Below are 27,771 nucleotides of genomic sequence, written 5' to 3'. Positions count from 1 at the left end.
ATCGGCATCAGACCTCGGCCAACGTCATTTTTGAGGATTTCACAATTTTGGCAGCAAATCCAGTGATGAATCTTTCAACCTGCTTTGAAAATGCCACCATTTGCCAGGGTGACTCATGCCTGACACCTGAGAACAGGTTCAACCAAATTTTGAATATAGTCTTAAGTACGGTCTTGACCATCATGCTGGCCATGGTGATGTTTTCAATGGGCTGCAATGTGGAGATAAAGAAATTCCTGGGACACTTAAGAAGACCATGGGGCGTAATAGTGGGCTTCCTCTGCCAGTTTGGAATCATGCCCCTCACAGGCTTCATCCTGTCGCTTGCCTTCAATGTCCTGCCCGTGCAGGCAGTGGTGATTATAATCATGGGATGCTGTCCAGGAGGAACAGCTTCTAATATCTTGGCTTACTGGGCAGACGGAGACATGGACTTGAGGTAAGGAAATCAGATTGGAAATTCAGAAGTCACTCTTTGAATCAGTCAGCCCTTGGGTCCGTGAACATTTAAATACTCTTTTAATAATCTACGTTAACCCTTGCTTAAGAAAGTAGATTGGGCAGGGTGAATGGACCCCTTAGCAGAAGGGCAGATTTCCTGCCGCGGCAAAATATTGCATTCGAATTGGCGTACGGAGAGACAGTTAATTGCCCTTGATCTCTGGGAAAGAGTCAGAGTTTTCATAAAGGAGGGAGGCCCTGTTTGAAGAACAAGAGGCAGTTGAGGGCGGTTTTTGTCCTCCAGTGAAATCCTCCTTGACAAGAGTAGATCTTCAGTCATACTAGTCTGAATCGGCCTGGGATCAGAAAGGAGGATGGGACACCAGTGGGTAAGCTAGCAAACATCAAACTCTCACGCTGCTTTCTTGGGCAATGCCACTTTGTGAAAAACCCCAGGCAAGAATTTGCATGTAATCAGATTTTTTAAATCAAGCTACAGGAGCTTATTTTTTTATGGTGATTATTGTATTCTAAAATAAATAGAAATAGTTTATTTTCTTTCCACAGAATGACATAAATTGTAATATTTGTCCAAGTCGTCATAAACCAGTCCAAACTAGCATTGGGAAAACCAATAGAAATGAGATGTGGCATTAGTGTGAATAGACCAACAATTACAATGTTGACAGCTTTGAGTAGATGTGATTTCTGCCTCCCACATACGAACTATTGAACACTGTGGAACACAGAAAAGGAAAGTATTTCTGCCCAACTGCAGATGTTAAAGTACTGGAATGTGCTGCTCCTCAATTGATAATCCAAGCTCTGTGTATCATAGGTTACTGTATCCCAAAGAGAGGATTTCATAGTAGGAATTAGATAGAAAAATGCTGCGGCAGCAATGAATAGAATGCTTTATAGAAACTTGTAAAATGCTTACCGGAAAGCAGGGAGTCAGTTACCCTTGACCTCCAATCTCAGCTCTGTTACTTAATTCTCCTGAATCCTTGGGCAAAATATATCATCCATTTTTTCAGTGTCATATTTCTGATGGAAAAAAACTATCACTCCCTCAAGGTGTTCTGAGACTTTCTTTGGGGAGATGCAAAGATTTAAGATGAGAAATTTGGATTTTACTCATTAATTCTCAGAAATCCAGTTATTTCTTCGTGACCTCCTGGGATCTTCAGATAGGAAAAGATCTTGGATATGCATGGTTTAAGGTGTAAATATATTTCCAAAATAATATTGGTATTGCTATTGAAGGAAGATTGCCTAATGGATCCAAGACTCAATTAGAATTTCCCAAGAAAAATACCTTGGTTTTGGAAAAGAAACTACATTTAAATAATACAGTCCAGCAACAGTAATAATAATAATAATAATGGCATTTATTAAGTGCTTACTATGTGCAAAGCACTGTTCTGAAAGCTGCAGAAACTACAGATGGAAAGACATGTTTAAAAAAATACAGAGAGAACATGAGTTCAAAAATGAGGTGATCCTGAACATGTATTCAGATGAGACAATTCCAACCTAGCCAACGTTGATGATGATGGCATCTGTTAAGTGTTCATAACGTACCAAACACTGTACTAAGCACTGGGGTAGATACAAGTTAATACAAGCCCTCGAAGGGGTCTAAGAGCCAACTGTCCTTCCCCAACCCGAAGCTGATCCCTCAGCCACTTCTCTCAACTTTGCTGATCTGAGTGAGTTTTTTTTCTGATTACCATTCATTCAGTCAGTCAGTCATATTTATTAAGCCCTTACTGGGTGCAGAGCACTATACTAAGCGCTTGGGAAAGTACAATACAACAATAAAAAGTGACAATCCCTGCCCACGGCAAGCTCACAATCTGGGGGGAGGGGAGGGGGAGAGACATCAATACAAATAAATAAAATTACTGATATATACATAAGTGTTATTGGTCTAGGATGGGGTGGGGGGAGAGCAAAGGGAGTAAGTTAGGGCAATGCAAAAGGGAATGGGAGATGAGGAAGAGTTGGGCTTCATCTGGGAAGCCCTCTTCAGTAAGGCTTTGAAGCAGGGAAGGGTAATTGTCTGGTGGATTTGAGGAGGGAGGGTCTTCCAGGCCAGAGCAGGACATGGCCGGGGTCAGCGGTGAGACAGGCGAGATTGAGGCACTGTGAGAAGGTTAGCATCAGCGAAGCAGAGTACGCAGGTTGGCTTGTAGAAGGAGAGAAGCTAGGTGAGGTAGGAGGGGGCAAGGTGACTTAGTGCTTTAAAGCCAATGGTGAGGAGTTATTGGTTGATCCAGAGGTGGTTAGGCAACAACTGGAGATATTTGAGAAGGCAGGGTGATATGTCCTGAACGTTTCTGTAGAAAGATGATCCAGACAGAGGAGCAAAGTATGGACTGGAGAGGGGAGAGGCAGGAGGTTGGGAGGACAGTAAGGAGGCTGATGTAGTAATCTAGGTGGGATAGGATGAGCGACTGTATTAACGTGGTAGCAGTATGGATGGAGCGGATAAGGTGGATGTGAGGAGAGAGAGATAGAGATAGATAGAGATAGAGAGAAAGAGAGAGAGATCAGAGAGAGATGTAGATTTGGGTAACATCTGCATAGAGATGGTCATTGAAGCCATGGGAGCGAATGAATTCACCAAGGGAATGTGTGTAAATTGAGAATAGAAGGGAACCAAGAACTGAACCTTGAGGAACCCCCACAGTTAGGGAATGGGAAGGGGAGGAGGAGCCCATGAAGGAGACTGAGAATGAATAGCCAGAGAGATACCAGGAGAGGACAGAGTCAGTGAAGCCAACGTTGTGTAACATTTCCAGCACAAGAGGGTGGTCCACAGTGTCAAAGGCAGATGAGAGGTCGAGGAGGATTAGGATGGAGAAGAAGCTGTTGGATTTGGCAAGAAGGAGATCACTGGTGACCTTTCAGAGGGTAGTTTCAGTGGAGTGAAGGGGATGGAAGCCAGAATGGAGGGGGTCCAGGAGAAAATTGGAGGAGAGGAATTTGAGACAACAAGTGGAGATGACTCGCTCAAGGAGTTTGGAGACGAATGGAAGGAGGGAGATAGGGCGATTACTGGAGAGAGCTGTGGGATGAATGGGGGGCATTTTTTAGGATGGGGGAAGACATGAGCATGTTTGAAGGCAATGGGAAAGAGGCCATTGGAGAGTGAACAGTTGAAGATGGCTGTTAGGGAGGGAAGGAGGAGGGGAAGAGAGTTTTTATTAGGTGCAAAGGAATGGGGTCTGATGCATATGTGGATGGGATGGCATTTGAGGGGAGGCAGGAGATCTCCTCAGCAGATACTGCTGGAAAGAATGGGAAAGTTGAAGAGGGGGCCAGGAGGGGGAGGGACTGAGGAGAGGGTGGGTCAATTTTAGGGAGCTCACACCTGATTGTGTTAATTTTCTTAATCAAGTAGATGGCCAGGTTATTGGGGATAAGGGGTGAGGGAGACGGGGGACAGAGGGCCTGAGGAAGGAGTTAAATGTCTGGAATGACTACGGAGGGCACTGGGCATGGCTGTCAATAAGGAAAGAGAAATAGTGTTGTCGGGCAGAGGAGAGCAAAGAGTTAAAGCAAGCAAGGATAAATTTGAAGTGGACAAAGTCATCCTGATATTTGGATTTCCACCAGCAATGTTCTGCAGCTCTAGGAAGCAATGTGGCTCAATGGAAAGAGCCCAGGCTTTGGAGTCAGAGGTCATGGATTCAAATCCCAACTCCGCCAATTGTCAGCTGTGTGACTTTGGGCAAGTCACTTCACTTCTCTGGGCCTCAGTTACCTCATCTGTAAAATGGGGATTAAGACTGTGAGCCCCCTTGGGATGACCTGATCACCTTGTAATCTCCCCAGCACTTAGAACAGTGCTTTGCACATAGTAAGTGCTTAATAAATGCCATTATTATTATTATTATAAGAGCAAAGGAGGAGGACTGTATAGGTGATCCAGGGCTGTGGGTTAGTGGTATGAGAGCGAAGTAGAGACGGGGGAGCGAGTGAGTTGAGTTCAGTAGAGAGGGTGGTGTTGAAAACACCTATTTGGTCATCGAGTGGGTACCCTGAGTATGGAGGTTAAGTGGGGCATGATGAGTTGAGAGAGTTGGACTACTAGACACCCCTGCCTACTAGACACAACTGCTCTGAGGCCTGATTTATAAAAATAATGATAATAATAATAATAAAGGTATTTGTTAAGCACTTACTATGTGCCAGGGACTGTACTGAATACAAATCAAGTTGCTTTGCACATAGTAAGCACTTAATAAATGCAATCATTATTATTAAGTTGGACACAGTCCCTGTCCCATGTGGAGCTCACAGTCTCAATCTCCATTTTACAGATAAGGGTACTGAGGCACACAGAAGTGAAGTGACTTGCTTAAGGTGACACAGCAGACAAGTGGTGGAGGAGGAATTAGAACCCATGACCTTCTGTCTCCCAGGCCTGTGCTCTATCTACTATGTCATGTGACTTCTGTATTTATCTTGGTGGCCTGGGCCCCGAGTGGGTTGGTCTGGGGAGTCCAAGCTGTTTCTAATAGTTGTCCCAGGTCAGGGAGGAGAGAAGAATGGGCCGTAGCTAAGTTTGGGGGAGCACAGGGAATTTTTTCTTCCCAAAAAAGAGAGGCCAAACTCCCTGGACTTGTTCTGGAACAGCTCCAGGTTCTCAGTGAGCTTTTCAGCCAACTCAGCTCCCATTTGGTCAACAATGTGATCTGCTCCTCTGAAACTTGCTTGATCTTAGTGGATGGTTTCCCATTCCCGTTGTTGCTGAAGGAGCAGGCCATTCTCAGCCAAAGTGGAAGGGATACTTGGGGGAAATTTGTCTGGGAGGAGTCATCATCACTCAGAAGGTCTCACAGGTAGTCAGGTGGGGCATTTTGCAGATCCAGCAACTTTGCAATCAACTTCCCAAGTGCTTAGTACAGGGCTCTGCACACAGTAAGCGCTCAATAAATATGATTGAATGAATGAATCCATTTAAGGGGATTCACCTGGCTCTGGACATTTGCTGTAGTGCTACACTTACACACCAGTAGCTGCTTTCAAAACTGCTTCTTGTATTCCTGATATTCTCAAATCCTCTGCTAAAGAAGAGCCAACCCTCTCCGGATTAACAAGTGTTAGGCTGACATGACTACTGCTTTTGTCCTGCAATAGTCCATTGCTAGACTGTCCTATTCGGAACTGAGCTTCACGGGGTTTTTATCCTATTCTTCCCTCCCTCCACGTGTGTCCCCTTTCCATTTATTGCACAGCATAGGATTGGTTATCCTCTTGTCTATGCCATTCACAACGCAGCAGGCCTGATCTTTGCAATCTGACAGTTACAGAAGAGCATGGAGTGATATCACATTACAATTCTGGGAGAGTGAGATTAACTAAATTCTTAAGTAGCCAGTTCAGAACATTCTGACTAGAGTCTTGCTGGCATTGGAGAGTATTGGAATACCTTGGGAATTTCTGCAGTCCATTCTCTCCCCTTAATTCTTGAGCTCAATGCCATATTTGAAATAATGAGGCTTTTCTTGTAGGTGTCTAAGCACTACGTTCCCTTCTTGCCTGAAAGATTCCAGTTTGAAATGTCATTACAGACCAGGTGCTTTATCAAGTTTTATGACATTGTGGACATTACTTCTTTAAAAGTTGAAGCTATGGCCGCAGCTTCCCATTTTGGCCAGTTTCCTGAGCTTCAGAAAGCCTCCTCCAAGGGTGAAAGATACTTTCACAGAGTGATAATGTTCTTGCCATTATTTAATATTCCCTCAGAGTTTCAGTACTCTTCAGTGGTCCAATAGTTGTGTGAATGGACCATAAACCCTCTTTAATGAAAAGATGACAATGGACAGGGAACATGTCTATCCATTTGGTTCTACTATACTCTCCCAAATGCTTAGTACAGTGCTCTTCACGCATAAGTGCTCAATAAATACAACTGATTATCTTCAGATGTAGTATCCAACCACTTTGGCATATTTTAGGTGGACCTACAATTTCTGACAAAGGCATTTAAAGACTTCCCCTTCTTACCATTAGAAGACGTTACAAAAACTTGACAGTGACTTTCTTTGCTGTCCATAGTTATTCCATCTCTAGTAATTTTCATCCAACCTTGGCAGTATCTCTGGCCTGCACCCACAGTCTTGATGGTTGTCAGTTAAGAGCTAAGCAAATGCCCACTTGCACTTAATAAAGTTGTGTATTAAGTGATCACTATTTGTCAAGCACTGGGGTGGATAGAACATCATCAGATCAAACACAGTCCCTCTCTAAGCAGAAATCACATCTAGGAGAGAGGGATAATAAATATTTAATTGCCATTTTACAGATGAGGACACTGAGGCACAGAGAAGAAAAGTGACTTGTCCCAGGTCACTCAGCAGGCAAATGACAGAGCCAGCATTAGAATCAGGTCCCTTGACTCCAGTCCTATGTTCTTTATAATTAGCTGGTGCCCCTTGTTCTAACGGCATCTATGATATTGTCACAGCACCTTTCTGTGTCTTCATTCTCTAGAAAGTTTGTCAGTCCAGCAATATTTCATCAGGCAATCAGAAGGTCCTAGTAACGTCCCTGGAATAGCGCAACATAGCAATGCTAGGAGAGGCAGGGGATCACAGAGACTAGAAACTTTTTTTAGAAATGATTTTGTACTACTCCATCGAGTTGACGGGAGGGGAGTTTAAGCAAACCCAGCTCTGCCACATTATAGTCTCTAGATGGTTAATAATAATTATGGTATTTGTTAAGTACTTACTATGTGCCAAGCACCATTCTAAGTGCTGGGGTAGATACAGGGTAATCAGGTTGTCCCACGTGGGGCTCACACTTTTGATCCCCACTTTACAGATGAGGTAAGTGAGGCACAGAGAAGCAACTTGCCCAAGGTCACACAGCAGACAAGTGGTGGAGGTGGGATTAGAACCCACATCCTGACTCCCAAGCCTGTGCTCTTTCCACAAAACCACGCTGCTTCTCCAAGATTAAGATTAATCTTAAGATTCAACTATATCAGTTTTCCACTATCATTTGGCCTTACAACATGTACCACCACATCATAATTACCAACACTATTTTTCACTCCTCAAATAAGATTTTGAAAAATCAGAGATTTGCATTTCTAAGTGACCTCCCTCTAGGCTGTGAGCTCCTCATGGATAGGGAACATGTCTACCTACTCTATTGTATTTAACTCTCCCAAATGCTTAATACAGAGCTCTGCACACATTAAGCACTCAATAAATACCATTAATTGAGTATACCATTACCCAATAGCAGGATTGAAAGATGAATCTTCTAGACTGTGAGCCCACTGTTGGGTAGGGACCGTCTCTATATGTTGCCAACTTGTATTTCCCAAGCGCTTAGTACAGTGCTCTGCACACAGTAAGCACTCAATAAATATGATTGATTGATTGATGAAAGGTTAACTGCAGGCATGAAAAACATTTAATGGGTGCCTCTTGTTGAACTGAAATACAGTCTGCATTTCAAGTACCTAGCATTTGTCACAGACTTGCCCTGTTCAACCAAAACCCACTTGCTAATAATTCAAATGCAGTATTTGCTCACTAGCATTTTCTATATTTCATAACATTCCACTGGCCACTACATCTCTGGATTCAAGGGAAGAAGGGAAGACATAAAATTGATGCTTGTTACATCTGCCTCTTTCTAACTAGCTGAGAGTCAGGAAAATCAGAAATCGATCAATTGTATTTATTGAGCACTTGCTTTGTGCAGACCACTGTACTGAATGCTTAGGAGAATACAATAATCTAGATTTGGTAAACCCAATCCCTGACTTCAAGGAGTTTACAGTCTGGGGATTATTTGCCTCCGAACAGACTCTCAGGACCCAATCATTCTTCCCTAAGTCAGTCAGTCATTTAATTGTATTTGAGTGCTTACTATGTTCAGAACACTGTACTAAGTGCTTGGGAGAGTACATTGTGATGGACATATTCCCTGCCCACCATGAGTTTACAGTTTAAAGTGGGAGGCAGACACTAATATAAATGACTAAATTACACACATGTACATAAGTGTTTGGGGGCGGCTGGGGGGAATGAATAAAAGGGGCAAGTCAGGGTGCGCAGAAGGGAGCCAAAGAAAAGGAAAGCACTGCCTGGAAAAGCTTAAATGTTTCAGCTTTCTGTCACTTGTCACTCCACCCACATCAGGAAAGTACTTTTCTTTCATGCTCATTCTTGTTTTTACTTTCCTTTTGCTGAAACTCAATTGACAACAATTCTCTGGCCACAATTTCCACTTTAGATTTCTTTGTACTTTTTTTTCTAACAATCATTACTACCCTTAATTTCCCTTCCTTTTTTTTTTCTTGCCAAAGTTCTTGATTTTCTTCCCTATTTCTTTGGGCACCCACAATCTCTCCCACCTTCCCCTCCCATTCTTGACAGCTTCCTCTGCAAGCCAAATCCCTCATCTTTCCAGTTCTACCACTTTCTTTCCTCTTAACTTCAGTTCCGCAGTCAACTACAAGCTCATAAATGCCTCCTACTACTTATGTTTCAATTTACACCTTAACTTTCAATCCTACACTCACCCTGTTCTCTTTCCTGCTCACTTATTTCAGCCTTCACAAGATCCCATCTCCATTCCTGTCCTCCTTCATGCCCCCGCCCCCTTATCCTTTCCCAGTGCAATTTTACAATCTCACCATCTTCATTCCTTTCCCTTTCACACTCACTGAACTGGACTATACGGAAGTTGAAAAGATAAAAGTTATCAGATTTCACATGCTTCTTGAAGACATAAATGTTAGCAGCCATGACTTCAAGCGAGAAAAATTGAGCTTGGGAGCTAGAATTTTTATGCCAATTGATTTTTGTAATAGTAGGAAACATTAGCTTGAACTCATAGAGACAGGACATATTTGCCATTAATAGATTGTAATCTCCTTGAGAGCAGGGATCCTGTCTACTAACTGGAAACTTATCCCAAGCCCTCTGCAGAGATTAAGAGCTCAAGAAATATTGTTGACTGATTGATTACTAGGAAAGCAGCATGGTCTAGTGGAAAGACCACAGGCCTGAGAGTCAGAAGACATGGGTTCTAATCCCGGCTCCACCTCTTGTCAACTGTGTGACCTTGGGCAAATCACTTCACTTGGCCTCAGTTGCCTCATCTGTAAAATGGGGATTAAGAATGTGAGCCCCATGTGGGACAGGGACTGTGTCTAACCTTGAATCTACCCCAGCATTTAGAACACTGCTTGGCCCATAGTAAGCGCTCAACAAATACCAATATTATTATTGTTGATCCTTCATTTGTTCCTCTCATCTAGCCCAGTAGTCCATGTGATTGATGACTTTTGTCCAGAAGGGCTTCTAGCCCCATTAGCCATTTTTCCACCTAAAACCTGCTTAGACTGTGGGAACCTCCAGGTTGGCAATGAGATAAGGGGTCTGGGGTGATGGAAAAGCATGAATGCAGTTATAGATTCTCGAGTTTCTAGGGTTACTAGGGCCACATTCCTCCATAAAACTTTTTCTCTCTTTCCCCTATCTAACTCTGAAATTCTCTCCAGTAGTCATGAGGTTTGCACTTTGATATTTCTTTCCTCCCCAGCACACAACTGGCTCATTTGAACCTGACCCTTCAGTTGTGCTTCTCTCTCCATGGAATATCTACTCTTTCTGGGTGGTTTATTATTGTCGGATACAGCCAAAGAATAAATCTAAACACTTGTTCTTTCATGGCTCCATTCTAGAGGTTATTCACCCTACCCTCAACCCCACAGCTCCATTTTAGAGAGTATTCACCCTACCCTCAACCCCACAGTAGTTATGTACTTATCTGCAATGAATTTTAATGTCTGTCTCCCACTCTAGATTGTAAGCCTCTTGTGAGAAGGGAACATGTCTAGAAATTCTGTTGTACTCTCCCAGACATTTAGTACAGTGCTCTGCACACAGTAAGTGCTCAGAAAGTATCACTGATTGATTCTATCAATCATTGTACAATCACTGTAGCCCCTTTCACTCTTCTAAATCCACATTCTTCAAGTTGTTTGCTCTCACTCTTCTCCCATGTATATATCCACAACACAGAGACCTAGATTCATTCAATCGTATTTATCGAGCACTTACTGTGAGAGCACTGTACTAAGCGCTTAACATCTATGTGTTTACATGGAGGGGGGGAGGGCTGTCCATTTTTGAAGATGACAGTCTGTAAGTTCCTATCCTTTCTAGCAAGACATGTTCATAAGAAATGACTCTCTGATGAAAGAGAGTTAAGTAATAATAATATACCTTTAGGGATTGTAGAAGAGAGGAGATTAGGATTACCTTGGTACCATTTAGCTTCAGAAGGGGCCGTGGAAAGGTTCAACCTCATTTTTGGACTGTAACGGGGGCACAAGGACAATGTGAGAATGCTGTCACAGAAGCCTACTAGCACTTCTTTCCTTATATGTGAAGAGGTACCTGCTAATGCTAATGTGCTTTGGGCTCAGTCCAATCTTCTACTTTAATTTCAAGCTGAAGCGTGAAGAAATTCTCAATAGAAGGGAGTAGCTGAACTGTGACTTTTTGCATTTCCCTGCAGCATCAGTATGACAACATGTTCAACTCTGTTGGCCATGGGAATGATGCCTCTTTGTCTCCTTGTTTATACCAAAATGTGGACGGATGCCGGTTCGATCGTCATCCCTTACACCAGTATAGGTGAGTGACATTCGCCTGCCACCCTAGTGCTTTCTTTTCCCTTCTTCAGCTTTCCTTACTACCTTTTCCCTACTGCTCGGGTCAGCACAGATGCTTCCTGTTAGTGGCTCCATTGTAATCAGATTCAAAGTAACGCAACGGGATGTGGTCATGAAAACTTTGCATTCCAGTGGAGCCCACCTCATTAGGTGACTCAGAGACAAACGATCACTTCCTTTTGGATGTCTCCTGGTTGGCTGGTGGTTAGACAAGATCGATAGTCGATGCTCAGGAGTACGGACAGCTCTGCCATTGCTACCTTCATCCAGCCAACATCCTTCCGTCTTCCCAGAGGCCAGCCGAGAGAGGACGTAAGCGTAGCATGGTCCGAGGTGCCACACTTAATGTCATTAATGTCAGTTCTGCAAACTTGGTCTTCACCACTAGTAACACTCAGAAACTTCCATTACTCCGGTGAGGTGAGCCACACAGTACATTGAAAACAATGTGGCAGTAATAATAAAAATTAATAACTATGAGACTTGTGAAGCACTTACTATGTGCCAAGCACTGCTCTGTGTGCCGAGGTAGATACAAGTTAATCGGGTTGGCCACAGGCCCTGTCCCACATGGAGCTCTGGCTCTTAATCCCCATTTTACAGACGGGGAAACTGAGGTCCAGAGAAGTGAAGTGACTTGTCCAACGTCACATAGCAGACATGTGGAGAGTGGAATTAGAACTCAAGTCCTTCTGATTCCCAGGCTCATGCCCTAGACACTAAGCCAAAGAGGCAGAAGAAAAGCAGTGTGGCTCAGTGGAAAGAGCCCGGGCTTTGGAGTCAGAGGTCATAGGTTCAAATCCCAGCTCTGCCAATTGTCAACTGTGTGACTTTGGACAAGTCACTCCACTTGCCTGGGCCTCAGTTACCTCATCTGTAAAATGGGGATGAAGACTGTGAGCCCCCTGTGGGACAACCTGATCACCTTGTAACCTCCCCAGCGCTTAGAACAGTGCTCTGCACATAGTAAGCGCTTAATAAATGCCATCATCATTATTATTATTAAGCCACACTGCTTCTCAAAAGGCCCAAACACCAGGAGCTAAGGACAGATAGTTTTATTGACCTTGAGAGAAAGTTACACTCACACAGCTTGCTGCATAGACTCGGGAAGTGAACTCTACTTAAACTTGATATCTGGAAAAAAATGACTTTTTATGGTATTTGTTAAGCGTTTACTATGTGCACTGTACTAAGCACTGGGGTAGATACAAGCTAATCAGCGTGGACACAATCCAAGTCCATACGGGAAGCAGCGTAAATCACTTCACTTCTCTGGGCCTCAGTTCCCTCATCTGTAAAATGGGGATTAAGACTGTGAGCCCCACGTGGGAAAACCTGATCACCTTGTGTTCTCCCCAGCGCTTAGAACAGTACTTTGCACATAATAAGCGCTTAACAAATGCCATCATTATTATACGGGAGGACTCACAGTCGTAAACCCCAGTTTACAGATGAGGCACAGCGAAGGTAAGTGACTTGCCCAAGCTAACTCACCAGAAAAATGGCGGCGCTGGGATTAGAACCCAGATCCTTCTACCAGGTCCGTGCTTTATATACTGCTTCTCAACTTAACTTTTCAACAACTGCTATTATAAACTCATCACACACGCCAAGAAGCACAATTGGGTTTTGATATCGGCTCTTCAAGAGAGTTGGAAGACCATAAAGCAACAAGCTTTTCTATGCCTCTGACAAAATAGATTATCTAACGATAATTACAGTATTTTTTAAGTGCTACTATGTACCAAGCGCTGTGTTAAATGCTAGGGTAGATACAAGATAACCAGATCCCACACGGGGGTCACAGTTTAAGTAGGAGGGAGAAAAGTTGCTCCAGTTTTACTATTTTTAATGTCCATTATTTTAAAACTTTTGAACAAAGTGTTTAAATAAAATGCAAAAGCATGCCCCTTTTGCCAAATAGCACTAAATGAAATACAGAAAAATCAAATTTTTTTTTGCATGCCCAATTGAACTCCCTATCGTCAAAGAATGCCGTTGAATGGGAAATAATATCTTTTGAACATAAAACACACACTCGATCCATTTTTCCCACCTATTCTGTTTCAAGGTCATTTATTTGAATTAATCTGATTTGATAGTGACTAGAAATCATTAGCACATGAAGATCAGATTCCTCCAGTAAACGTAAATCATCCCAATCTGAGTTCATTCATTTCCCCACCAGTAAGTCATTTGCATTAACTATTTTAGTAAAATTCATTGACAAATATGTATTTGACAAATAATATTTGTCTCAAGAAACAGTGCTGCCTAATGGAAAGAGCACACATCCAGGAATGAAGAGACCTGGGTTCTAATTCTGGCTCCCGCCACTTCCTTGCTAGATGATCTTGGGCAAGTTCACTTATCTTCTCTGTGCTTGTGTCCTCATCTGTAAAATGAGGATTCAATATCTGTTCTACCTCTTACTTAAACTGTGATTCTGTTACTAGTATCTAACCTGACCATCTCTTATATAGCCAAAAGCTTAGTTCAGTTCTTAGCTCCTAGTAAGTGCTTAAAAAACATCACAATTATTATCAAAACAAAGGGAAAAGAGAACTCACCCTTCTCTTAACCCTACAAATACCTGCTGCAAGTCAGAGCTGTGAGACACACGGGACAATGTAGGAGCAACTGAAAACATCATACTTTGCTTCCAGACTGATAGAAGATTGAATCATCATCATAGATCCCTCAGTGCCTTTAATCAAGGCGGCACTTTATCACTTATTCCTAGAGAGAGGGGAATGAATCCTTCCAATTTAATGTTTCTCATTGCTATAATCAGTTAAGCCTTACTAACAAATGTTTAGATGATTATTTACAGTTGTTTCTTTTGCAGGCCCTCAGACCGTTTACTCAAAAGTCATACCTTTGTTGCAAGGTTTTAACATATTTCATTTATTATGTTGATTGTTTTTATTAATTTGCACTTGGATCTGTATCCTTTAAACATTTTATTTTCATCCCACCCTCGGCCCCACAGCGCTTATGTACGATCATCATCGTTGATGATATTTGTTCATTTACCAAGCGCAGAGCACTATTCTAAGTGCATGGGAGAGTACAACACAACAGACTTGATAGACACATTCCCTGTCCACAATGAGCTTTCAGTCTAAAGGGAGAGACAGACATTAACATAAATATATTATAAATTAGTTACATATATTTCAAAGTTGGAAGTCAATTTCTGATTTTCTTCCAAAGAGCATTTTCAGTGATGACCATCTCATTGCCATGACCTGGAAAATAGCCATCCCATAAAGGAGATACCTATAATATATTGCTTCTCTAAGAAATCTAATTATTTTTACCCCATTTTCTGATAACCCATTTGCGTAAGAGTATGCAAGAGGATGTGTAGACAGAAACTCATAGGTAGGCAAATGTTTCGAACTGAGTGTGGCTAAATTGCATTCGATAATTTGTCAAACATTAGAGAATGTATCTTGTCTGCTAAAATGGACAAATTGTTAGATTTTTGTTAAAAGGTACTCGGTAATGCAGGTTCTGAGAGTTTGTATAGAAATCCATAACAAATGTAGATTTTTTACCTTAGACAAATATATCAATATACACTTTTTACCAATAACTCAATTTTTCCTGATCTACAATCACTGGCTATTAAACATTTAGTAAAACACATCAAAATGTCAATAGATTCTGAAGCTTTCTCTATCTCATTCTGAATTGCATACAATTATGCAGCCTTTTCTTTAATCTCTCCCCATTCAAGTGGCTCTCTTGTATAATACTAGCTGTCCAATCTTAGGGGAATAGGGGCCTACTAGCTAGGGGCCTACTACTAGGTACCTAGGAATTAGGACCCCATCAATTACACTTAAATCGTGACTAAATACCTGAGAAAGCAATGGACATTGATTTTATGAGGTACTCTAAATTAGTTTAAATTCACCTTTTTTCAGTGAGTTGTTTTGATTTGTAGCCTCTGCCAAAATAATCCACAATTTACTGCAATTTTTAAAAATACATCCGTATGTATGATCTCCAATTCCAAGATTCTATATTTTTCAAATGCTCCAGAGTCCAGTACCCCTTTAGCATTACACAACTTCGAATCATATAACTGTCGCCAGTGAAAAAAAAATTTGAGGAGATGACAATGTCTAAATTGTTGGCATAAGCTTATGGTCAGTTCCATTTTTCTCTGTTTCACACAATTTAATCAATTCCTGTTCAAATCTACCACTGTATTCCTCCAGAGATACACACCCAAATCCATCACCCTGTGCTTTTGGACTTCCTGCAAGTAATAATCATAATAATGATGGCATTTAAGTGCTTACTACATGCAAAGCACTGTTCTAAGCGGTGAGGGGGATACAAGGTGATCAGGTTGTCCCACATGGGGCTCACAGTCTTAATCCCCATTTTACAGATGAGGGAACTGAGGCTCAGAGAAATTAAGTGACTTGTCCAAGGTCACACAGCAGACATGTGGTGGAGCTGGGACTCGAACCCATGACCTCTGACTCCCAAGCTCGGGCTCTTTCCACTGAGCCACACTGCTTCTCTCCAGGTGCCACACTGCAAGTCCTCTAGATGTAAGATCATTGTGGGCAGGGAACATGTCTACCAACTTTGATATATTACACTCTACCAAGTGCTTAGTACAGTGCACCGCGCACAGTAAATGCTCAATAAGTTATTGCTTAATAGTATTTGTTGACCTCTTTGGTGGAAAACTTCGGTAACAGATTATATCTCTATGCACACAACCACTTCCTAGATTTTTCCAATGATACCTGCAAGAATCATGATGCTGAACCTAAAAAAGCAGCATATTCGGACCTTGGTCATTTGATTTAAAAAAAAATAGCGTATTCTAGGAATACGAAATATTATTCAGCACTTTGTACAAAACTATTTTTTGAATCCTCAAAACACCCACTTCTATATCTGTTCTATATTTTTGCCTACTTTAGCCACCATTCCTGCTTTACGAATGTATTAAAGTTCTGTTTCAACTTTTCCTTAAACCTCAATTATACGTTCTTTTGAGCATGCATTACTGGAATTCCATTTCTTAATCTCAGTTTTATAACTCATGTAAAACTTTCCTGTGCCCTTCAAATACCTCTTTATCTTCAAAATCTCCACTAACTTCCTGTATGAATTCTGGCCTTTATATTTCTCTGGGCTGCAATCTCAAAAGAATCACTATCCTCTTCCAAATTAACAATAAAACATTGTACAATTCCTTTATCTTTAAATTGTTCTGTTACAAGATTCCATAGTTTGAATATAGTTACCAGTGAGTGATCTTTTTCCCTTCAAACATTTCTAGAATTCAGGTTTAAATTTTAAATGTATTGTAAATGTTATAATAAAATATACTTCAAGCAAAGCCTCCACTCAGATTCACTATCAACTTTTAATTCCAATCTGTACTATGTCCTTTTTTTCTTATCAATTATTGGCATCTTTCTTTTCTAGTATAGATTTCCTAAATGTGTTGGTTATCTTAAATTGATTGTATATATGCTGTTACTTTTGGATTCCTGTATTAGTTTTTCTATTACAAAATTAAAAAAAAAACAAGATACCTGTTGAAGAGATTTTTTTCCCCAGATATGAGCCATCTTTATAAAGAGCAATTCTTACTGCATGCTTGAAGTTTCATTTCATTACAACCTAGATTGACATGTTTGCTCATTCATTGAGTTATGGATGGGGCTTTTACAAAGGGCTTTGTTTTATTTTAATTGATTTCTTCAACCGAAAGGTTACCACATAGTTGGAAATGATATTTTACCAACGTTATTCTCCTTAGTAAATTGAACAAAAAAAGTCAAACTTGTAGTTTCTGGGTTATCGGGTTAGGGTTATTCATTGCAGGATTTGTTAAAATTCCTAAGTAATAATTGTGGTATTCGTTAAGTGCTTACTACGCGGCAGTCATTGTACCAAGCACTGGGTTAGATACAAGGTAATCGAGTTGGACCCTAAAATATGAGCTTCTTTCCTTGCTATAGTTAGATGTCACCAATAATTCTCTTTTCCACTTATCCCTCTTAAAAATAAATCAAACTCTTGTTAAGAACATTTCCAGCCACAAGTAGCATTTTCAGCCCATTTCAAAGTCTGAGCTGCATCATTCTTAACTAAACTGTATTTTTTTTTCCAATTCACTAGTGGGGTCCTGTTGGTAGGCATCGCAATCAAGTCACGACTAGTCCATTTAATAGTTCGTGTATATGGTTGACCGAAATATTTTATTGGGAAAGCAGCGTGGCTCAGTGGAAAGAGCCCAGGCTTTGGAGTCAGAGGTCAGGGGTTCAAGTCCCAGCTCCGCCAATTGTCAGCTGTAGGACTTTGGGCAAGTCACTTCACTTCTCTGTGCCTCAGTTACCTCATCTGTAAAATGGGGATTAAGACTGTGAGCCCCCCGTGGGACAACCTGATCATTTTGTAACCTCCCCAGTGCTTAGAATAGTACTTTGCACACAGTAAGCGCTTAATAAATGTCATTATCATTATCATTAATGATGGCGGCCGCCAAGATGGCGGCGGCGGCGGCGGTTGGGCCTGAGGCCTGCAGCCTGTCGAGCCTGTATCCCGCCCAAACCTCGCTGGAATACGCCCTGCTCGACGCCGTCACCCTCCAGGAGAAAGACCATTTGGTCTACCAGTATCTCCAGAAGGTGGACAGTCGGGAGAGGGACTTAAAAGTCCCCGAGTTTGCGGAAGGATTAGAATGGCTGAACACAGAAAGCCCAATTTATATGTACAAAGACCTCTCTGGGAAAGTGGTGGTACTGGATTTCTTCACCTACTGCTGCATTAACTGCATTCACCTGCTGCCTGATCTCCATGCACTAGAACAAAAGTTTACTGATAGAGGCTCGCATCTCCTCCTGCCTTCAGGACATCTCCATCTGGATGTCCGCCCGCCACCTAAAGCTCAACATGTCGAAGACTGAGCTCCTTGTCTTCCCTCCCAAACCTTGTCCTCTCCCTGACTTTCCCATCTCTGTTGACGGCACTACCATCCTTCCCGTCTCACAAGCCCGCAACCTTGGTGTCATCCTCGACTCCGCTCTCTCATTCACCCCTCACATCCAAGCCGTCACCAAAACCTGCCGGTCTCAGCTCCACAACATTGCCAAGATCCGCCCTTTCCTCTCCATCCAAACCGCTACCCTGCTAATTCAAGCTCTCATCCTATCCCGTCTGGACTACTGCACTAGCCTTCTCTCTGATCTCCTATCCTCGTGTCTCTCTCCACTTCAATCCATACTTCATGCTGCTGCCCGGATTATCTTTGTCCAGAAACGCTCTGGACATATTACTCCCCTCCTCAAAAACCTCCAATGGCTACCGATCAATCTGCGCATCAAGCAGAAACTCCTCACCCTGGGCTTCAAGGCTCTCCATCACCTCGCCCCCTCCTACCTCACCTCCCTTCTCTCCTTCTACTGCCCAGCCCGCACCCTCCGCTCCTCCACCGCTAATCTCCTCACTGTACCTCGCTCTCGCCTGTCCCGCCATCGACCCCCGGCCCACGTCATCCCCCGGGCCTGGAATGCCCTCCCTCTGCCCCTCCGCCAAGCTAGCTCTCTTCCTCCCTTCAAGGCCCTGCTGAGAGCTCACCTCCTCCAGGAGGCCTTCCCAGACTGAGCCCCTTCTTTCCTCTCCCCCTCGTCCCCCTCTCCATCCCCCCGTCTTACCTCCTTCCCTTCCCCACAGCACCTGTATATATGTATATATGGTTGTACATATTTATTACTCTATTTATTTATTTTACTTGTACATTTCCATCCTACTTATTTTATTTTGTTGGTATGTTTGGTTCTGTTCTCTGTCTCCCCCTTTTAGACTGTGAGCCCACTGTTGGGTAGGGACTGTCTCTATGTGATGCCAATTTGTACTTCCCAAGCGCTTAGTACAGTGCTCTGCACATAGTAAGCGCTCAGTAAATACGATTGATTGATTGATTGATCATTATTGTTATCACCTCACTCGATCAGCTCTTTTGCTGACCCTCACTACACTTCCAGCCTCTGAAATGTCCCTCAAAGGTTTATAATCCTAACACTCAACATTGTAGGATTCCCAATTGACCATTGTAGTCTTTTCTGGCCTAGAACGCCGTTCCTCTTCGTATCCAACAATTACTCTCCCCACTTTCAAAGACTTATTAAAGACACACCTCCTCCAAGGGGCCTTGCCTGACAAAGCCCTCAGGTCCTCTTCTCCTCTTCTCCCACACCCTATGTCACCCTAATTTGCTCCCTTTATTCACCCCTCCCTCAATCCCACAGCACTTATGAACATATTCTGAAGGTATTGACTCTTGGTTTAATTGTTTTACTTTGTTGTCTGTCTCCCCCTTCTAGACTGTGAGCCCGTTGTTGGGTAGGGACCGTCTCTATACCCTGCCGATTTGTACTTCCCAAGCGCTTAGTACGGCGCTCTGTGCACAGTAAGTGCTCAATAAATACGATTGAGTGAATGAACGAATATCTGTAATTTATTCATATTGTCTGTCTCGCCCTCTACACTGTGAGATCACTGTGGGCAGGGTATGTGTCTACCAACTCTGTTGTTATATTGTACTCTCCCAAGTGCTCGGTACAGTGCTCTGCACAAAGTATGTGTTCAGTAAATACTATTGATTAATTTTTTACTCAGTTTGCTCTAATTCAGGTAACTGCTCTGTTCCTTTTAGGTACCTCCTTGGTAGCCCTAGTCATCCCTGTTTCTTTGGGAATGTATGTCAACAGCAAATGGCCTAAGAAAGCCAAGAGCATACTTAAGGTAAGACTCCACTGCTATCTCCAGTAGTGACAGTGAACAGTGACATTATCACAACCACATTCTCCGTGCAGTCTCTGTACTGTAAGTTCCCTGTGGACAGAGAACCTGTTTACCAACTCAATCAATCAATCAATCAATCGTATTTATTGAGCACTTACTATGTGCAGAGCACTGTACTAAGCGCTTGGGAAGTACAAATTGGCAACACATAGAGACAGTCCCTACCCAACAGTGGGCTCACAGTCTAAAAGGGGGAGACAGAGAACAGAACCAAACATACCAACAAAACAAAATAAATAGGATAGAAATGTACAAGTAAAATAAATAAATAAATAGAGTAATAAATATGTACAACCATATATACATATATACAGGTGCTGTGGGGAAGGGAAGGAGGTAAGATGGGGGGATGGAGAGGGGGACGAGGGGGAGAGGAGGGAAGGGGCTCAGTCTGGGAAGGCCTCCTGGAGGAGGTGAGCTCTCAGCAGGGCCTTGAAGGGAGGAAGAGAGCTAGCTGGGCGGAGGGGCAGAGGGAGGGCATTCCAGGCCCGGGGGATGACGTGGGCCGGGGGTCGACGGCGGGACAGGCAAGAACGACGTACAGTGAGGAGATTAGCGGTGAGGAGATTAACTCTATTGTAGTGTACTCTCCCAAGCGCTTAGTACAGTGCTCTGCACATAATAAGTGCTCAAAACGTACCATTGATTGAATTTCATTCTGTGAGGGCCCTAGAAGTCCCGAGAGCACAGTTTCTCACGTTCCATCCTTCACAATCTATTCCATTTCACGCATGTCTTTAAATGCGATTGAATGAATGTACTGGGCCCAGCCCTTATTTCTGTCAATATCACTCATGATAATTGGTCTTCATGAAGCACTTCTATAAACAGACAGAGAGTACTATTGATTCTGTCCCAAGAGGAAACTGAGTCTAAAGAAGCGGTCACGAAAGAGAGAGTATAATAATACTTGAGTTAGGACTGCTAATCCCAGAAAAACCAACGTGATAGCAAAGACAACCCACTACTTTATCTTGTTGCATTACTTTGTATGAATATCCCTTAACAAACTGTGCAATTGTGTAACATGTCCATGCAAATGAGATTAAGGAAACTGAAAAAAAAAAAAAAAAAGATCAGTCTGTGACCAAAACAGAATGCTAGTAACAGGTAAAAATAGGGCCAATATAATAATAATAATAGTATTAATAATAATAATGGCATTTGTTAAGCGCTTAGTACCAATGTATCACTGTATCCCTGATAATGTGACTGACAAAAAAAAAAACTAACATTAGCTACAAGCCTGATTTTTTTTTTAAAGCCGTGGTTATGCAATCTACATATAAAATTTTAAAGCACTCTGTCCAGTCAAACCATAAAACCATATTTTGCCGAGTAAGCAGCCTTTTTGACAAGTACTGAGTCAAGACCCATTAGCTAAACCTAAAATGCAAACAATAGTTAAAACTAAACATGTTGCTAATTGGCTAAAACATTGACACATCAAGCCCAGGTTAAGGAATTTGCTTTGGGTCTGTTCTGCATGTACTGAACATTGTCCCCCCCCTCCCCTCTTTCTTTCAGATTGGTTCCATTCTGGGTGCAATCCTCATAGTGCTCATAGCTGTGGTCGGAGGAATATTATACAAGGGTTCCTGGATTATTTCTCCCAATCTGTGGATCATAGGAACGATATTCCCAGCCGCTGGCTACACTCTGGGTTTTGTTCTGGCTCGGGTAGCTGGTCAGTCTTGGTTGAGGTACAAGTCCCTTGGTGATTTAGAGCATACAAATGTCTTTGAATTATCTTCTATAGTTTGCCTGCAGGATAAGACGACGGTTCCTTAGAACAAGTCACTGAGTCCTCCCACCAAGGTCAAGAAGCCCTGACTTTGGGCGGATTGGCGTATCATTTCCCTTCCTATTATGCCACCACTTTATTTCTCTTGCAATCTAACTTTTCCAAAGGGTCTTCCCCAAAAAAACAGTTTGATTTTTAAGGATTTCCTCTTTTCGAGAGTGGATGGGAGCCTCGATGTTGGAGAAATTGGATAGGTGATGAGTTGCAGTATTTATGAAACTTGGCACACAAAGGGAGGGAAGCATTCCTTCCAGTCCACTCTCACCGGGGTAGATATGGGTGGGGGTGGAGGGGAGAAAGTAGGGCCAGCCCTAGGATAGGGTCAGTTTGGGGATTGCCTGGGCCCTACCCCAGTGGGGTCACAGCCCAGGGAACTGCCAATGCTGCAGAAGAATGTGGCAGTTGGCATGGGGCATACAGGAGTAAGGCCAGTGCTTCAGGGACAACCCATCATCATCATCATCAATCGTATTTATTGAGCGCTTACTATGTGCAGAGCACTGTACTAACCCATCTGCTCTCAACCTGCCAACTCACATGACGGCAGCTCTTCAGAGTCCCACGCACTGGGGTGGTAAATCCGGACCTAGAACAGAGGCCCTTGGACTGTCTAGAGTCACTGAGAGGGAGGTAGAATTCTTCCCCAGAGGGAAGCTAACACTGGGCAAGATGTCCTGGAACTTGCACTCTAATGCCCTCCTGCCCTCCTATCACTAGGTACATTCCTAAGATGAAAGCAGGGATAATAATAATGGTATTTGTTAAGCGCTTAATATGGACCAAGCACTGTTTCAAGCGCTGGGGTAGATGTAGATACAAGGCCATCAGGTTGCCCCACGTGGGGCTCAAAGTCTTAATCTCCATTTTCCAGAAGAGGCAACTGAGACACAGAGAAGTTAAGTGGCTTGCCCAAGGTCACCCAGCAGACAACTGGTGGAGTCAGGATTAAAACCCACATTCTCTGATTCCCAAGCCTGTGTTCTTGCCCCTGAGATATGCCGCTTCTCTAAGAAAGGAGTGGATGTAGTGGGGTTTTGAGGAATGGAGGAGATAGGTCAAGAGGCCAAACTGCATGCTCAGGAGAGTTCAGAAGAGAAGAACCAGTTGAAGGAGGGAGATGCCTCTGGTGTGTTGGCACTCGTTATTGCCAGATGCCTTCCCCTTCCTGGCCGTGCTCATTCCATGTAAAGTGAACTGCAACTCAGTTAAAGAGGGGAAAAGAATTCAGTGTTTTCAATATTTTCTTTTTGAGTAGAAAATATCAACTGGTTAACTGGTTCAAGAAGATGTTCAAATACTTAGAACAGTACAGTGATTCTCAGGCAGTAAATATTGATTGATTGATTGAAGGAGTTGGATCAATTCAATGCTAGACCCTAGAATATACCGCTATGTTCCTCGCTAACTGTATTCCTTCTGAGTCTTGAAAGCCTGATATGTTAACATTTTCAAATTACTTTCAGATGCCGTACTGTGGCTTTTGAAACGGGACTGCAGAATGCTCAGCTGTGTTCAACGATAGTTCAACTCTCCTTCACCCCTGAACAGCTGAATCAGATGTTTACCTTTCCACTCATCTACAGCATTTTCCAGATAATCTTTGCAGCAATATTCTTAGGATGTAAGTTACACTGTAATCGCTTTCAATTAGTGTAATCTCCTGTCAGAAACTGAGTTGTTACTCCATTCGTAGCTTTTGGAAGTGCTTGCCTGAAGTTTGGGAAGTTGACCAAAAAAAAAAAAAAATCACTGTCACAAAGGATGTGGGCAGAGCAAACACGGAATTGCTTTTCTCCAAAACATCTGTCACCTGCTGAGAGCATTCAGTATAGTCCAAAGCAAACAGAAGCAGTGTTGCCTACCAGTAAGCATTTGGAATGCTTTCCCACAGGAAGTTTTTCAAGTAGGAAATATCAACCAGTTAACTGGTTCAAGAATATGTTCAAGTGCTTTGAACAGTGCTCCACAGACAGTTAATGCTCAAATGCCATTGATTTATTGATTTATTGAAGGAGTTGGATAAATTCAAGAAGGAGAGGACCGTTAATAGGTTAGAAGTAGCATGGCCTAGGGGAAAGAGCACAGGCCTGAGAATCAGAGGACCTGGGTTCTATTCCCAGCTCCTCCACATGTCCGCTGTGTGATCTTGGGCAACTCACTTAACTTCTCTGTACCTCCATTCCCTTATGTGCAAAATTCATTCATTTATTCAATCGTACATTCAATCACATTTATTGAGCGCTTGCTGTGTGCAGAGCACTGTACTAAGTGCTTGGGAAGTACAAGTCGGCAACATATAGAGACGGTCCCTACCCAACAACGGGCTCACAGTCTTGTTCTCTCCCAAGTGATTAGTAATAATAATAATGATGATTATGGTATTTGTTAAGCCCCTACTATGTGCCAAGCACTGTACTGAGCATTGGGGTACATACAAAATGACTTCAAGACCCGTTCTCCCCCCTACGTGGGCTGTGAGTCCTATGTGGGACCTGATGATCTTGTCTCTACCACAGCACTTAGTACAGTGCTTCATTCATTCAATCGTATTTATCAAGTGCTTACTGTGTGCAGAGCACTGTACTAAGCACTTGGGAAGTACAAGTTAGCAACATATAGAGACAGTCCTTACCCAACAACGGGGTCACAGTCTAGAGGGGGGAGACAGACAACAAAACAAAATATGTGGAAAGGTGTCAAGTCATCAGAATAAACAGAAATAAAGCTAGATTCATTCATCCATTCAATCGTATTTATCAAGCGCTTACTGTGTGCAGAGCACTGTACTAAGCACTTTGGAAGTACAAGTTGGCAACATATAATAATAATAATAATGATGGCATTTATTAAGTGCTTACTATGTGCAGAGCACTGTTCTAAGTGCTGGGGAGGTTACAAGGTGATCAGGTTGTCCCACAGGGGGCTCTCAGTCTTAATCCCCATTTTACAGATGAGGTCACTGAGGCACAGAGAAGTTATGTGACTTGCCCAAAGTCACACAACTGACAATTGGTACAGTCAGGATTTGAACCCATGACCTCTGACTCCAAAGCCCGGGCTCTTTCCACTGAGTAGAGACGGTCCCTACCCAACAGTGGGCTCATAGTGTAGGAGGGGGAGACAGATGACAGAACAAAACATGTGGAAAGGTGTCAAGTCATCAGAATAAATAGAATTAAAGCTAGATGCACATCATTAACAAAATAAATAGAATAGTAAATATGTGCAAGTAAAATAAATAGAGTAATAAATCTGTACAAACATATATACAGGTGCTGCGGGGAGGGGAAGGAGGTAGGGCAGGAGGGATGGGGAGGAGGAGAGGAAAGAGGGGGCTCAGTGTGGGAAGGCCTCCTGGAGGAGGTGAGCTCTCAGTAGGGCTTTGAAGGGAGGAAGAGAGCTAGCTTGGCGGATGTGCGGAGGGAGGGCATTCCAGGCCAGGGGGAGGAGTGCTTGCCACATAGTAAGTGCTTAAGAAATATCACAGTTAGTGTTATGAGGAGAAAAGGTAGAGGTATTAAAGGAAAGTCTAGGTTGAGGAGGCCCAAGAAGTCACATGATACATTTATGGATGTTGAGTCTATTGTGGATCAATTATAGGGAAAGTTATCCTTAACCTTGATGATGGGAATCCTTAAGTGACTCTTTAGGGGAAAAATGCTGGAAATAAAGAATGGGCCATTGTTTCAAACCCAGTGTGGTATTTCTTAAGTTCTCATGCTGGGACTAGGTGAACAAAGGAAGACCTGGAGTCAGAGCACCTGGGTTCTAATACTGATTCTGCCACTTGCCTTAGACAAGTCACCTAACTTCCCTGGCATCAGTTTCCTCAACTGTAAAATGGAGGTTCAATATCTGTTTCTCTTCCTGTTTAGGCTGAGCCCAATGTGGGACAGGGATTGTGGCTGCCCTAATTAACTTGTAACTACCCCAGTGCTTAGAATAGTGTGTGACACATAGTAAGCACTTAAATAACATAACTGTTCTCTTGAACATGGGAAAATGAAAAAAGGTAATATTTTTCACATCCTTTCTGTGAAAAGACTCCTTTTTTCTCAGTGAGCTCAGTTGAGACTTTTAAGAAAGGCAAACTGTGAATGATTTTTTCAAGCTCATCAACTCTTTGAGGTCCCTAGAGTTTCTGAGAGCTGGAAGTAGGCTAGTGCATTAGCCACAGAGGACAATCTGGCTTATACTTCATCAGTACCATAGAAGTGTTATGTTGACAGCTTTACATGCATCATCTACACTTATAATACATTATGGATATTTTGAAAACCAGTATTTTAATAGGAAGGGTAATAGAAAGACTAAAGTGTTGAACTATTGAGTGTGTTTATTAAAATGCCCAAAAGAACAGCTTCTTCATATTTGAATGCAGTATATGTTCCAATAACCCATAATCAAACTGAGTGAAAGAATGTGCCAACTAGCAGAGGCTCTGGGGACAATGAAAAATATGATAAAAGTTAGCCAGTTATTGCTTATAATCCAAAATGAAGGTAAGAGGAAAATGGAGAGTGGCACTTACTGAGCACTGTGTATTGACTACAAAGTGCTTGGGAGAGTATCATGAAACAGTTGTTATACATGTTACCTAAGAGAGAGAAAAAAAAAGATTCTCAGAAAAGAATCCAAGAATCCAACAAAATTCATAGATTCAAAGACAATTTTTTACATGGTTAACTTTCAGGGCAAACTATATGCCAAAGGTGCCCAAATTTTCCCAGTGCTCAAAAATTAAATGCCTTGCTTTCTTTGGAGAAAAGAACACCTTACGCCTTGAACTTTGGCAAATGTTATTTACTTTTATGTGCATTTATCATAATAGCTGGAAGTACTTACATCTCGATCTGGTAAGAAAATTGGTACAAGACGGACAAGACGGATAGGTGGGAGGTCCACAAATCATAGTCTATCCTGAGCCCTGCTGAAGCTTGACTTCATTATTTTAAATTACTGAACCATAATTACTGCTTTGGAGGGTTTTACCCCTAAGGTAACAGCCAAAGGTGGTGAAAATAGGAAGATAAGGCCATTGTTATGCATTTGTACAGTTGCAGCTACATATCTGTATGCGCGCGCGTGAATATACAATCAGAAAACTTTTTAAGGGGTTCTGTGCTCTAACATAAGCCCTTTATTTTAAATGTCTGCACCCCCGCTCCCTCCCCCGCAGCCAGACTGTAAGCTCCTTGTTGTCAGGGAGCATGTTTATTAATTCTGTTATATTGTATTCCTCCAAGCATTTAGTAAATTCTCTGCATATAGGAGGCACCCAATGAATATTGATTGATTGACTGGGAAGATGCTCAGAGAGAAAAAAAAATTGTTCTTTTATGAAAATTCTGCCACATTAACTTGTTTTTTGGCTTTTATAGTCTATCAACTTTACAAGAAATTGGGAAAAAACAAGCTCAAGTTGCAGGAAGACCAAGGCATTGAAACCACACCAGAACCATTCCCCTTGAACGTGAACAGCGCCTTCCAACAAGATGAAAATTAGATTTCATGTGCACACAGCAGGTCATACCTGAGGAATTCTCTTCATCTTTAGTTTCTTGGTAAAGGACTGATTTGGGCAAAATATTAGACCAGAAAAATAACTCAATTGAAATCAGATCTGCACCCTACGTGTTACAAGTCTTCACCAAAGCAAAGATGGTTGTCATCTTACAGGGCAATGCTCATTTAATCAAATAATTAACATCTTCATAGTCTAGCATGACAAACACCTTCATTCCATCAATTCTGAAATTTGGATCACCCAACTATTTGGAAGAGCAAAATATGAACGAAGAGATGTGACACCAAGACGAATATTCAGGTGACCTGAAAGTTACTGTGCGGAAATCCCCTCCAGTGAAGCTCTCTGGGTTCCTCAGCTCCCAGGGAAGGGTTGTGCAATGTATCACTGTTTCTGTAAAGTGACTAAGCTTTGCTCTAGCATACT

The 27,771-nt window shown here is 42.4% G+C and overlaps 1 protein-coding gene across 1 annotated transcript; it reads left to right on the top strand.

The window, feature by feature from the left end:
• On the top strand, positions 1-27,771 carry SLC10A2 (solute carrier family 10 member 2). The gene is made up of 6 exons (XM_038759352.1): positions 1-439; positions 11,005-11,123; positions 19,866-19,954; positions 21,542-21,717; positions 23,282-23,439; positions 27,200-27,771. Exons 1-6 carry the CDS (start codon positions 66-68, stop codon positions 27,322-27,324), a joined length of 1,041 nt encoding a protein of 346 aa, XP_038615280.1. The 5' UTR covers positions 1-65; the 3' UTR covers positions 27,325-27,771.

This window comes from Tachyglossus aculeatus, chromosome 17, assembly GCF_015852505.1.
Source record: "Tachyglossus aculeatus isolate mTacAcu1 chromosome 17, mTacAcu1.pri, whole genome shotgun sequence".
Classification (NCBI taxonomy): Eukaryota; Metazoa; Chordata; class Mammalia; order Monotremata; family Tachyglossidae; genus Tachyglossus; species Tachyglossus aculeatus.
This window is presented reverse-complemented; position numbering and strand designations above follow the sequence as displayed.

Bases quoted from the DNA above. Each gene is read 5' to 3' on its own strand.
- SLC10A2 (XM_038759352.1), top strand. From the start codon at position 66: ATGAATCTTTCAACCTGCTTTGAAAATGCCACCATTTGCCAGGGTGAC. The intron at 11,124-19,865 runs GTGAGTGACATT...TGTTCCTTTTAG, and splicing joins CATCCCTTACACCAGTATAG to GTACCTCCTTGGTAGCCCTA. The intron at 21,718-23,281 runs GTACAAGTCCCT...AATTACTTTCAG, and splicing joins GCTGGTCAGTCTTGGTTGAG to ATGCCGTACTGTGGCTTTTG.